Source organism: Nannospalax galili, unplaced genomic scaffold, assembly GCF_000622305.1.
Source record: "Nannospalax galili isolate Female #2095 unplaced genomic scaffold, S.galili_v1.0 scaffold1037, whole genome shotgun sequence".
Taxonomy (NCBI): domain Eukaryota; kingdom Metazoa; phylum Chordata; class Mammalia; order Rodentia; family Spalacidae; genus Nannospalax; species Nannospalax galili.
The window spans coordinates 171719-183341 of NW_008340043.1; the positions used below are offsets into that span (position 1 = coordinate 171719).

Consider the following 11623-nt stretch of genomic DNA (forward strand, 5'->3'; position numbering starts at 1 on the left):
ACACTGTCTCAAAAAGACCAAAAAATAAATAAAAGATTTGAATCCTTGTTGTAAACAAAAGCTATACAGTCAGAACATGAGTTTCAGAGAGAAACTTGGCTTGGCCACTTCCTTACAGTGTAATTTCTCCATGTCTTAGTGTCTGGGCTGCTGTACATACATGTTCATAAAATGCCAGGTAAATACTGTAAATGTATATCTTGATTTCTCATGCAGACATAAACAGTGGAAAGTAAATTGTTTTAACACATATAAAATGCTTAGAATAGTACCTGATACATGGAAAGCTCTAGTAACTCCTAGTCATCACTAGTAGCAATAATAACAGTATTTTACTGGGATTTTCTTGTTGATTTCTGTGGCTGCTACTTCCGCTGCACAATTACCATAGGCTGTGAGAGACATCAAGTGGGATAAAACCAAGAAGGAAAACACTACCTGACCTTTGCCCAGCATCAGGAAATACAGCCTGAATGGGAAAGGGGAAGGTGGGGCTTCCTTTACCAAGATTTTTATTTTTATTTTTAGCTAATTAATAGATTGTGGAGGAAAATAAAACATGGATATCAAGTTTTGTTACAGAAAATGGAAAAATGAAACTCAAACTTGGATTCAGGAAACTGAAAAACGAAACTCAAGTTTCAGTAGCACAGGATCCTGCATCCTGAACTTCTCAATCACACAGGAAGCCGGGAGGGGATGGCCTTCACCATCATGTGAAGGTTTCCTCAGTCTTCCTTGGTCAGCCATGTATTTCATAGGTGACCTTGTCCAACAGTCTCAAAAGTCCAGTTCTTTTGACTTTCCCTTCCTCTGAAACCAACTCCAAAGCTGACTCAACTTAGCAAGGTGATGCAGAGATTTCAAAACAAACAAAACTGTATACAATGATCTGACAATAAAAGATTATGAAAGCTACAAATGTACTTAATATTTAAGATGATCAGACCATCTCACAACACTAGATGCTAAATGCATTTAGAGAACTTTTTTTTTCCAAGACAGGGTCTCACTCTGTAACCCAGGCTGGCCTCTAAATGTGCATATTTTGTGACAAGGTCTTGCTATGTAGCCTAGGTTGGTCTTGAACTTGTGATTCTCCTTCCTTAGCCTCCCAAATGCTGGGGTTACAGGTGTTTCCAACTAGAGAAAATGTTCTTTTTTCTTTTTGTGAGACAGGGTCTCATGTTGCCCTGGGTGGCTTTCAAATGGCGGTGTAGTTAAAGATGACCCTGAACTTCCAATCTTCCCGCCACTACCTCCTGAATGCTGGGATTATAGGCACCAGCCATCACACCCACTTTTTTGTTTGTTTTAGGTGCTGGGGATAAACCCCAGGGCTTTATGCATGTTAGGCAAGCACTCTACCAATTGAGCTAAATCCCCAACAGAAATGTTATGTTTTATTTAGACGGATTTCTGTAAGAATGAGAATTAAGCAATTTTTTCCTTCTTTTCTTTTTTGGACTGTGTGTACATGCACATGTGGTATGTGTGTGTGTATGGTCGACTTCAATTATCTTCCTTTATCAGTCTCTACCTTTTTTTTTTTTTTTTTTTTTTTCTGGTCTCCCGGTAGCCCCAGCTGTCCTGGAACTATGTAGACCAGGCTGGCCTTGAACTCACAGAGATCTACCTGCCTCTGCTTCCCAAGTGCTGGGATCAAAGGCGTGCGCCACCACACCTGGCCTTTTTGTTTTAATATATGTTTTAAATTTTTTTTTTTTTTGTCTTTTTGAAGCAGAGTTTCCCTGTAGCTCCAGCTGTCCTGGAACTCACTATGTAGACCAGGCTGGCCTTGAACTCAGAGAGATCCGCCTGCCTCTGCCTCCCAAGTGCTGGGACTATAGGCGTACACCACCATGCCCAGCTCATGTTTTAATTTTTTAAAATTATTTTTATGCACGGGTATGCGTGTATTGCCTGCATGTATATAAAATATACCTGTGTTGTGCAATGCCCAAGGAGGACAGAAGAGGCTGTCAGATGCCCTGGAACTGTAGTTATGGACAGTTCTTAGCTGCCATGTGGGTGCTGGGATTCAAAACCAGGTCTTCTGCAAGAACAGTGTTCTTAACCACTGAGCCATCTCTCCAGCTCTGATTTTCATTATTTATTTATTATTTTAAGTTTATGTGTGTATTGCCTGCATGTATGTAAGTGCACGCCTGTCATGCAATGCCCATGGAAGTCAGAAGAGGGCATCAGATCTCTTGGAACTGGAGTTACAGACAATTGTTAGCTGCCAAGTGGGTGCTAGGAATCAAACCTGGGTCCTCTGCAAGAGCAGCCAATGCTCTTAACCGCTGAGCAGCCAATGCTCTTAACCCTGCTGTTGTTTTTAAGGCAGTCTCCCTATAGCCCTAGCTGGCCTGGAACCATGTACAACAGGCTGGTTTCAATCTCACAGAGATCTGCCTACCTCTGCCTGAGTGCTGGGAATAAAGGCATGTGCCACCATGCCCAGCTAAGATTCTTCATCTTTGAAAGAACCAAAAATTGGGGGCTGGAGAGATGGCTTAGCAGTTAAGAACACTAACTGTTCTTACAGAAGACTAGGGTTTGAATCCCAGCACCTACATGGTAGCTAACAACTGTCCGTAACTCCAGTTCCACGGGATCTGACAGCCTCTTCTGTCCTCTGCGGGCATTGCATGACACGGGTGCACTTACCTACATGCAGGCATAACACTCATACACATAAAATAAAAATAATAAATAAAATTTCAAAAAATGCAGCTGGGCATGGTGGCACATGCCTTTAATCCCAGCACTTGGGAGGCAGAGTCAGGCGGATCTCTGTGAGTTCAAGGCCAGCCTGGTCTACAAAGTGAGTTCCAGGACAGCTGGGGCTACAAGGAGACCCTGTCTCAAAAAGACCAAAAAAATTTTTTTTAAAAATGCAAAAAAAGAAAACCAAAAATTGGATAATTTCCCATATTTTTCTTTTTTTTTCTTTTTTTTTTTTGTCTTTTTGAAGCAGGGTCTCCCTATAGACCCAGCTGTCCTGGAACTCACTATGTAGACCAGGCTGGCCTTGACCTCACAGAGATCTGCCTGCCTCTGCCTCCCAAGTGCTGGGATTACAGGTGTGCACCACCATGCCCAGCTCTATTTTTCTTTTTTTAATATACTTTATTATTTTTATGTGTATGCGTGTGTTGCCTACATGTAGATAAGTGCACCCATTGTGCAATGTCCTCGGAGGATAGAAGAGACTATCGGATCCCCTGGAACTAGAGTTACCCAAAGTTGTTAGCTGCCATATGGGTACTGGGATTTGAATCCGAGTCTTCTGCAAGAATGGCCAGAGTTCTTAACCACTGAGCCATCTCTCCAGCCCCAATTTCTCATATTTTTCAACATTCACACAGCCCCCAAAGAAAATCCCAGTTCTTTCTCTTTGCTGCACGGTTAGAACCTAAGTGAGATAAGCAGGAACCTGCTGATGACTCTGGTAAGCTGGAAAGCTATGAGTAAGCAGAGTGATTCCTTCAGAATGGGGCTCTCCATGACCAGGACCTGGGCCTACACTGTTCAGTACAGAGTTAACAGCCATACATGGCTATCAAGCATGTAAAATGTGGCCAATACTTAAGTATTTGAGGGGAAATAAAAATATTATTAAAGGTAATGAAGTATGACAATGAAGTATATTCAATTATAATAAAATGAGAGTATTTTGGATATGATTAACATATTAGACCATTACATTTTATTAAGTATTTTAATTGGCATTCAATTAAAAAAATTAATTTCAGGGGTCAATGATATGGCTCAGTGGGTAAAGGCACTTGCTACCAAGCCTGATACCCTGAGTTTGATCCTCAGAACCCATAGGTGAAAGGAGAAAACCAACTTCCATGGGATGTCCTCACCTCATGCACACACACTCACATACATAATGATATAAAAATTAAATAGAAGATAAATTTCATTTCTTTTATTTTTTTAATGAGACTAGTAAAAATTTAAAATTATGGGTTTTGCCAGGCGTGGTGGCACACGCCTTTAACCCCAGCATTCGAGAGGCAGAGGCAGGCAGATCTCTGTGAGTTCAAGGCCAGCCTGGTCTACATAGTGAATTCCAAGACAGCTGGGGCTACAAGGAGCCCCTCCTCCAAAAAAACCAAAAAAAAAAAAAAAAAAAGTTTTGCTTATATTGTGTTTCTACTGGATAGCACTGCTCCAAACCAAGTTATTTCTGTTACTGACATCCCATCACTGTTTTGTTTTTTACCCCCTGAAATGCCAGGGACCAAACTAAACAGGCAAGTGCTCTACCACCTGGTTTTTGAAAGAAAGTTTCACTACATAGTTCAGGGTGGCTTTGACCTCACTATGTAGTTCAGGCTGGCTTCAAATTCAACCCTCCTGCCTCCATCTGCTGAAGGCTGGAATTACAGGCCTGGAACCGTGGTACCCATTCATCAGCTCTCTGAGGGTGAGTAGGCTATGAATCATTCTCTTTTTTTTTTTGGCGTTTTTGAGAAAGGGTCTCTCTTAGCCCCAGCTGACCTGGAACTCACTATGTAGACCAAGCTGGCCTTGAACTCACAGAAATCTGCCTGCCTCTGCCTCAAGTGCTGGGATTAAAGGCATGTGCTACCATACCTGGCCAAGGAGTCATTCTTTCTTTCTTTATTTTTTTGGTCTTTTTGAGACAAGGTCTCCCTGTAGCCCCAGCTATCCTGGAACTCACTATGTAGACCAGGCTGGCCTTGAACTCAAAGAGATCCACCTGCCTCTGCCTCCTGAGTGCTGGGATTAAAGGTGTGCGCTACCACACCTGGCAAGGAGTCATTCTTTACTGGAAAGATGAAGTTCATATCAGGTGGGTCTGTTCATTCATAGGGAATCGAATTTCATTCTCGTATTACCTAAAATTTCTTTTTTACTAGGTAAGAAACCTTGCTTACCTCTGTGGTTGGGAGGGGGATTCCTGGGCCTGGTTTCCAGATGAGGTCTTCTATCCTCCATGTCTGAGTCCCTAGAAGTCTTCTACAGTCACGTAACTTTCAGTTATCTGTAACTGCACAGGCTGAGAGTTATCAGTGCCCTTCAAACACAGCATCTAGCAGCGAAGACCCAAACACCATTCAGCCAGCTTTTCTGCCTTCACATGCTAATGATATATTAACTAAGAGTTAAACGTACATTTTAATCTCAATACAAGTGCTCAACCTTACGAATGCCCAACTTTAAATCCATAATTTAGGTGATTCCAAGGGATCATATTCCCCCTTCCAGTGACTGCTGTACTTGCTTAATGGCAGAGGGAAGGGCTATCAACTCCAGAAGACTGTTTGGTTGGCCTTTAGCCAAGCTACTTAATCCGTTGCTTAGGTTTCATTTTCCTTTCTTATAAAATTATTTCCAGGGCAAAAGGAGTGCCTTTTTGTTAATCCAAAACCATGTAGTAGCTCTAACAGTGGGGTATGGCTATCATCTCGGCACTGGGGAGAAAGATCAGGAAGTCAAGACCAGCCTTCACTGAGCTTGAGACCAGCATGGGCTATATGAAACCCTGTTTCAAAAACAAACAAATAACCCGTGTACTCACCACTCTACCTGGCATCTGTAAAACACAATACTCTATAGGTTCCAGTCACCAATGGTTTAAAAATTAGTGAGCTATTAGTGCTAGTTCCTCAGCATCAGCTAGCAGTCAGCAAGTCTTTCCTTTACTTGATCTTGATAATTTCTGACACTGGTTAAAGAGGAAGCCCCTTTCAGGGAACTTCTCAATATAACTCATGCATATCATGTGGGCTGGGAGCAGGTGACTCAGTTCTCAGCAAAGGAATTTTTTAGACTGTCCTCACTGAGTTTTAAAATATTCATAGTTGGAAACTGTGAATAGATTTGGCATTATATGAGAGGTGGCTTTTATCAGCATCAGAAAAAGAAGTCCTTTTCTTCCTCTGGGAATATTTTTGCGGAGTCTCTTCCCTCATCTTACCAAACCTTGCTCTCATAGTGCAGGTTTGAAATAGTTTTAGTTTTGCTTTTAATTTTTTTGAGAAGAAAAACTCCTTCCTCATTTTGAAAAATGCTAAAATAGAATGTCAGAAATTTGGGAGCATAAAAAAAGGAAGAAAAGCAAAAAAGAAGTGCTAGAAAAGGCAAGGAAAGAGGGAGGAGCACATCAGCAAAGGGAGTGCTTTGTTCAGAGAGGGCGAGAAGAAAACAAATCAGTGACAGTTACTGTTGTAGGGACAAAAATGAGAGGAGAGAACAGTAATTATCAGGGTGGGATGAAAGCAGATGGGGCAAGAGGTGACAGCTAGTTTGCAGGGTAAGTCCACAGCCTTAGAGAAGTCATGGCACCACTCTTTCCTTAGGGAAACATTACAGGGTCATGAGAAAGCTGGAGAGGTTGGGGGCTTGGAGAGTTGGGGCAGAGCTCAGCTAAGGTGCTTGCAGAAGGGCAGGAGAATTGGAGTAGAAATGGGGAGTCTAGTGTGCTTTGCAGATGGGTTGAAAGGTGAAAGGTGTGAAAGGTGTGGAGGGGTGGCAGGAAGTGGGGACAGAAATGGATCGGATGATTGATAGAGATGGTGAGGCTAGAGACAGAATGACGGCACAGGCATGATACAGGTTATGGGGATGTGGTGGAGAGCCACTGATGAGCTGATGGGGTGCTCAAGAAGGCACTGAGAGGTGACTATGTGCAAGATGGTAGGGACACTGAAGGGAGTATTGGGGTTAATGGTGGCAGGTCAGCTGAGGAGAAGGAAGGAGGATGAGCAGGACTGCTGGGGGCTCAGGAGCTAATAAATACTGAGGGAAGGAGACAGTGACTTCCAGGGGTGATGGAGGCTGCTGAAGAGAGGAGACAGGAACTCTGGAGGTGATAATAGGGTGATGGGAAGGGACAAGGATTCAGGGGTGCTGCGGGCACTGAGGAAAAGGGACACTGAGGGGCATGCTGGAGGTGACTGGGAAACTGAGGGGAGATGCCAGGACTCTGGGGGTGATGATGAGGCTGATGGGAGAGGATTGAGGTTGCTGAGGAGAGAGGACAAGAACTCTGGAAGTGATGGGGAAGCTGACAGGAGGGGACAGGTGATGACGCATTGAGGGGAGGACTCGGGGTTGGGGGCACTAAGAGAAGGAGACGGGGATCTAGGAATGACCGAGTGGTAGCGACAGTAGACAGGAGCTCTGGGGCTGGTAAGAAAATTGGACAGAGACTCTGGGGTTGATGGGGGACACTGAAGGGGAAGGGACAGAGACTCTGGTGTTGATCAGGGCACTGAGGGGAGTGCTGGAGGTGTTGTGGGAAAGGAACAGGAACTCCGGGGTGATGGGGGGACTGAGGAGAGATAGGGACTATGGGGGTGATCAGGGCTGGGGTGATGGGGGACACTGACAACAGAGAACAGGAACTAGGGGTGATGGAGGGGCTGAGGAGAGCAGACAGGGACTCTGAGGGTGAGCAGGGTGCTAAGGGGGCCCTAGGGGTGATGGGGCACTGAAGGGAGGGCCAGGGGCTCTGGGGATAACCAAGTGGTAGTGAGGGTAGATGGGTTCAGGGGGTGGTAAGAAAAGTGGACATACAGTTTGGGGTTGATGGGGGACACTGAAGGGGAAGGGACAGAGACTCTGGTGGACATCAGGGTGCTGAGGGAGTGCTGGAGGTGACGGGGGTGTTGTGAGAAAGGGACAGGGACTCCGGGGTGATGGGGGACACTGACAGCAGGGGACAGGGACTCAGGGTGATGGAGGTGCCGAGGGGAGCAGACAGGGACTCTGGGGGTGATGGGGCGCTGAAGGGAATGGGCAGAGACTAGGGGTGACCTGACACCTGGGCCTAGGCACAGCAGGGGCACCGGCGGACGCCCGGCAGGAGCAGGTGCGGGACGGGGCGGAGGCCACTCACCCGCTCGGGCGCGTCCTCCGGCCGTCACCGGCCCGGCTAGCGCTCCGCTCCGGCCCTGGCAGGTCACGGCCCCGCCCGGCGCCGCGCACTTTCGGTTTTCCGTCCCCGCAACCCTGGGCGGGGCGAGGAGCCGGGTGGGCGGCCCGGAGGAGGAGGAGGCCGCGCAGGACTTAGGAGGCGGTGCCGCGGGCTCCAGAGAGAGGCCGGGCCGAGCTCGCCTGCGCCCCCGCCCTTGGGGCGGGCGGAAGGGCGGTGTCGCCTCAGCCCCCGCGGCGGCTGGGCCAGCGGCTCCCCCGGGAGCGGCTGAGGGGAGGGCGCGGTGGAGGGCGGGCTGATAGCGACGCGGGCGGCCGCAAGCCTCGGCCCGCCCCGGAGCCCGGGAAACACGGCGGGTGGCTCGTGCATGCAAAGCGCGACATGGCGGGCAGGCAGAGCAGCCCTGGAGGCCCAGTGAGGACGGGGCGGGGCTAGACGTGGGCTCGACAACCATTAGAGCGCTACGGGCCGTGCGGCTCCAGGACTACATTTCCCAGGAGGCCCCGCGAACGCAACCGGAAGAGGCGCCTTGGGTCCAGTACGCAGGCGCACCAGTGGCCTTGGCATATATAAGCGAGGTCTGCTGCTGCGCTCATTCTTTCGCTCCTGACCCGCCTTACTGAGCTTCCATCTTCGAGTGCTAAGTCGTTCTGCCGTGGAAACCGTGGTTTACAGATGGTGAGTTGAGGTGCTACGGTAGTTTCCTGTTTGTTCCTTCCCAGACTAAAGGGTTCGCTGTGCCGCTGGTCCTAGTCTGTCCCCGTAGCGTCACCAGCGCAGGCTCCAGATTAGCCTTAAGGAAAAAATAACTTGGTGGGAAAAATGCTTTCTGGGTGGGCCTGGAGAGCCTTTGGCTGGTGTAAATGATGACTTGACTTTTTTTCCCCATCAGATCGACCATGTTGATCACTGAGAAAACTTGCCAGTTAGTCCTGATGCACCAGCGGCCTAAGGGTCCTTCCCCGGGTTCTGGCCGTGGGAAGATGGCGACTGTTGACTTTGTTTTGTAGATTGGCATGGTTAAGCGGTACAGGATGGATGTCAGAGGACGAGGGGGTCACCTCTGGACCGCCAGGAAAATCAGAAGACGTCTTAGATCTTCTCCGTCCTAACTTTTTAAGGTAAGCTTTTGTCTTAAGGCCTACTTGTAAGGAAACACGTGCTTTAAAAGGGCCTCCTAGTTGACTGAAATTGTGGAGTAAACTGAGAAACTTAATGGTGGTTAGGAATGGATGAACCCTTCGTGCAAGCTATGTGTTAAACACACTGAGCTACCCAAGGATACTGTAAAATATTTTATTTTTACTTTATGTGTCTGTATACTTACATACTGCATGTATGTAAGTGCATTGGTGTTGTTAAATGCCCACAAGTCAGAAGAGGGTGTTGGGGGTCCCCTAAAACTGGAGTTAAACCACCTTCCTTGTTGTTAGCTATCATGTGGGTGCTGGGAATTAAGCCCTGATCTTCTGCAAGGGCAGCTGCGGCACTCTTTTTAATCTTGAGACAGGGTCTCCCTGTAGTCCCAGCTGTCCTGGAACTCACTAGACCAGGCTGGCCTTGAACTCATATCCGTTTGCCTCCCGAATGCTGGGATTAGAGGCTTGCGTCACCACACCGGCTTAACCATATTTTTTTATTCCATTCCTTCATGTGTTTTTTGGTGTCTCTTACTTGGGTGGGTAATGTACTAACAGTTTCTTTGAAAACCACATTATTCTATGAACAGCCAGTCAAGTCACTTCCCAATTGCCAAGACTGAATGCGGGAGTATTATGCTTGGACCCTTGGGCTGAAGAGATGGCTTTACTTTTGCAAAGAATCTGGTTTTGACTAGGTTTTAAGATGTGCGCCACCCAGCAGAGGCAGGCAGATCTCTGAGATGAGGCCAGCTGGGGCTACAGGGAGAAAAAATCTGGTTTTGGTTCCCAGGTGACACATGGCTGTCTGTAACTCCAGCTCCTGGGAATCCAATACCCTCTTCTGGCACCTGAGTTCATGAATACATTCATCCTAAATTGTTGATAGGGTGTTTTCTTGCACTGAGTTTTTTGGCATATGTGTGAGATGTATAGTCGCACCTTTCTAGCACTGGCCCAATGATTGGACAGGGCCTCACTGTCCCTGGCTGACCTATAACTCTTGATTTACCTGCCTCCCGATTTCTGTAAATAAAGGTGGGCACCATCATGCCTAGCTTAGAGTTCTACAGTTCTGATCCTTAGTATTAGTTTGTGAGGATGGGGCTCTGGTTTGCCCTCTTGGACCTTCCTGCTGGCACGTGTGATGACAATTTCTTTCCCCATCAGATCGACCATGTTGATCTCACTTTCTCTTAAGCCAGTTTGTCTGACATGCCAGCTTAAGCAGAATCTGGGCTGCTACATCCTCTTGTTCATCAACTGATGTTAATCCTGCGTTTTATCTCAGGTTTGCTTCTGGCCACTACCAGACTTTGAATAGAGGAGGAATTCAGGAGTAGGAAGGAATGGGTAAGTGATTCCCATGGTCCCCAAGCTGACTGAAGGCTCTAATGCCCTCCAGTATGCACCCATGGTGCCAATGCAGCTGATGACATAACTTTTCCCCGTCAGATCGACAGTGTTGATCTAATGAACTAATAGCCAGTTTTGTCTGATGCATTGGTTTGAGAAATTCCTTGTTCTGGCCTTGCTGTTTTTGTTTGATCTAATTACTTTCTTCTGTAGGCCTGAATCCTGGGTGCCAGTCTAATCTTCCTTGGACTTGGTTGGTGTCGTCCTGCCACAGGTAAGGTTTCAACTTTCCAGCTATCAGAATGTTAAGACCTTGTTAAATGGGAATTTAAGTTCTTCACCAGGGCACTTATTTGGCCTCTTGATACTAACAGAATCTTTGCTACATGGGCCTTTTCAGTGCCTCGGCTTCATCATGCGACCTATTAGTCACTAGTTTCCCCCTCCCCTTTTTTTGGAGTTAGGATTTTAACTATGTAGCCCTGAATTTCTGCTGTCTGCTTGCTGAGTGTGGGAATTTTCCCAGCACCTAGGCCTGTTACCTGATAGAAGGAATTAAAGAATAGCACCAAGATTCGGCAAGAATTCCACACTAGGCATGACTGATTATAATCGACCATTTTTCTTTTAGGTGCCTCTGGCATATGGACAGGCCTTGGATAGCAACCATTTCCTGTGGAACCAGTTTCACAAGGCTTCATCCAAGGACTATACGTTGCCCATATTGAATTTGAAGGGTTTCTATCTAGGCTGGGGGTGTGTGATAAAGTTTGAGAATCCCTGAATTCAAAGCCCAGCACTGCTAGGATGCTGGGATTTTATCAAACCCTTCCTATCTGTAGAAATAAAGACTTTATTCCTTGTTCTGTGTCTTATATTTTTATTTGTTGGGCTTGGGTTTATCAGGGAGATCGATGGTAAAGGGCTAGCCTACGTAACTCACTATGTAGACCTGCCTGCCTCTGCCTCCCAAGCCCTAGGATTAAAGGGGTGCACCACCACAGCTGGCTAAAACTTGGAATTTTACGATCCTGACACCCACCCCAGGAATTGGGCTCAGTCCAAGCTGGTACCCTAGGAGCACCCAATTGGTTCCACCTTCAGGGTGGACAGCTCATTCCCTCGCATTGCCATTGGATCAAGCTGCCATCCAAATTTGGATGTCCCTTTAACATGTCTTCCGTGTAGCCAGTGCAGTCTGTAAGTC

The 11623-nt window shown here is 46.9% G+C and overlaps 1 protein-coding gene, 1 long non-coding RNA gene and 3 other non-coding genes across 6 annotated transcripts in view; 4 read left to right on the forward strand and 1 right to left on the reverse strand.

Moving 5' to 3' along the window:
• Znfx1 (zinc finger NFX1-type containing 1) overlaps positions 1-8283 on the reverse strand; it is a 36830-nt gene extending 28547 nt beyond the window's left edge. The window contains exons 1-2 of one of the 2 annotated variants that reach the window (XM_008834853.3): positions 7886-8283; positions 4920-5032 (exon numbers count right to left, since the gene is read on the reverse strand). In XM_008834853.3, coding sequence (XP_008833075.1) covers positions 4920-4980 — 61 coding nt within the window. In that variant the 5' untranslated portion in view covers positions 4981-5032; positions 7886-8283. Of the gene's footprint in view, positions 1-4919; positions 5075-7885 lie in introns of both variants that reach the window. The other variant, XM_029564382.1, reaches the window with a different exon arrangement.
• Positions 8284-8449: 166 nt separating this feature from the next.
• On the forward strand, positions 8450-11281 carry LOC103735553. The gene is made up of 5 exons (XR_607333.3): positions 8450-8599; positions 8932-9042; positions 10352-10413; positions 10630-10690; positions 11048-11281. It is a non-coding gene; the product is annotated as an uncharacterized LOC103735553 (long non-coding RNA).
• LOC115070660 lies at positions 8775-8866 on the forward strand. Its single transcript, XR_003849813.1, has one exon. It is a non-coding gene; the product is annotated as a small nucleolar SNORD12/SNORD106 (small nucleolar RNA).
• Positions 10195-10283, forward strand: LOC115070662. Its single transcript, XR_003849815.1, has one exon. It is a non-coding gene; the product is annotated as a small nucleolar SNORD12/SNORD106 (small nucleolar RNA).
• LOC115070661 lies at positions 10480-10568 on the forward strand. The gene has a single exon (XR_003849814.1). It is a non-coding gene; the product is annotated as a small nucleolar SNORD12/SNORD106 (small nucleolar RNA).
• Positions 11282-11623: the final 342 nt, after the last annotated feature.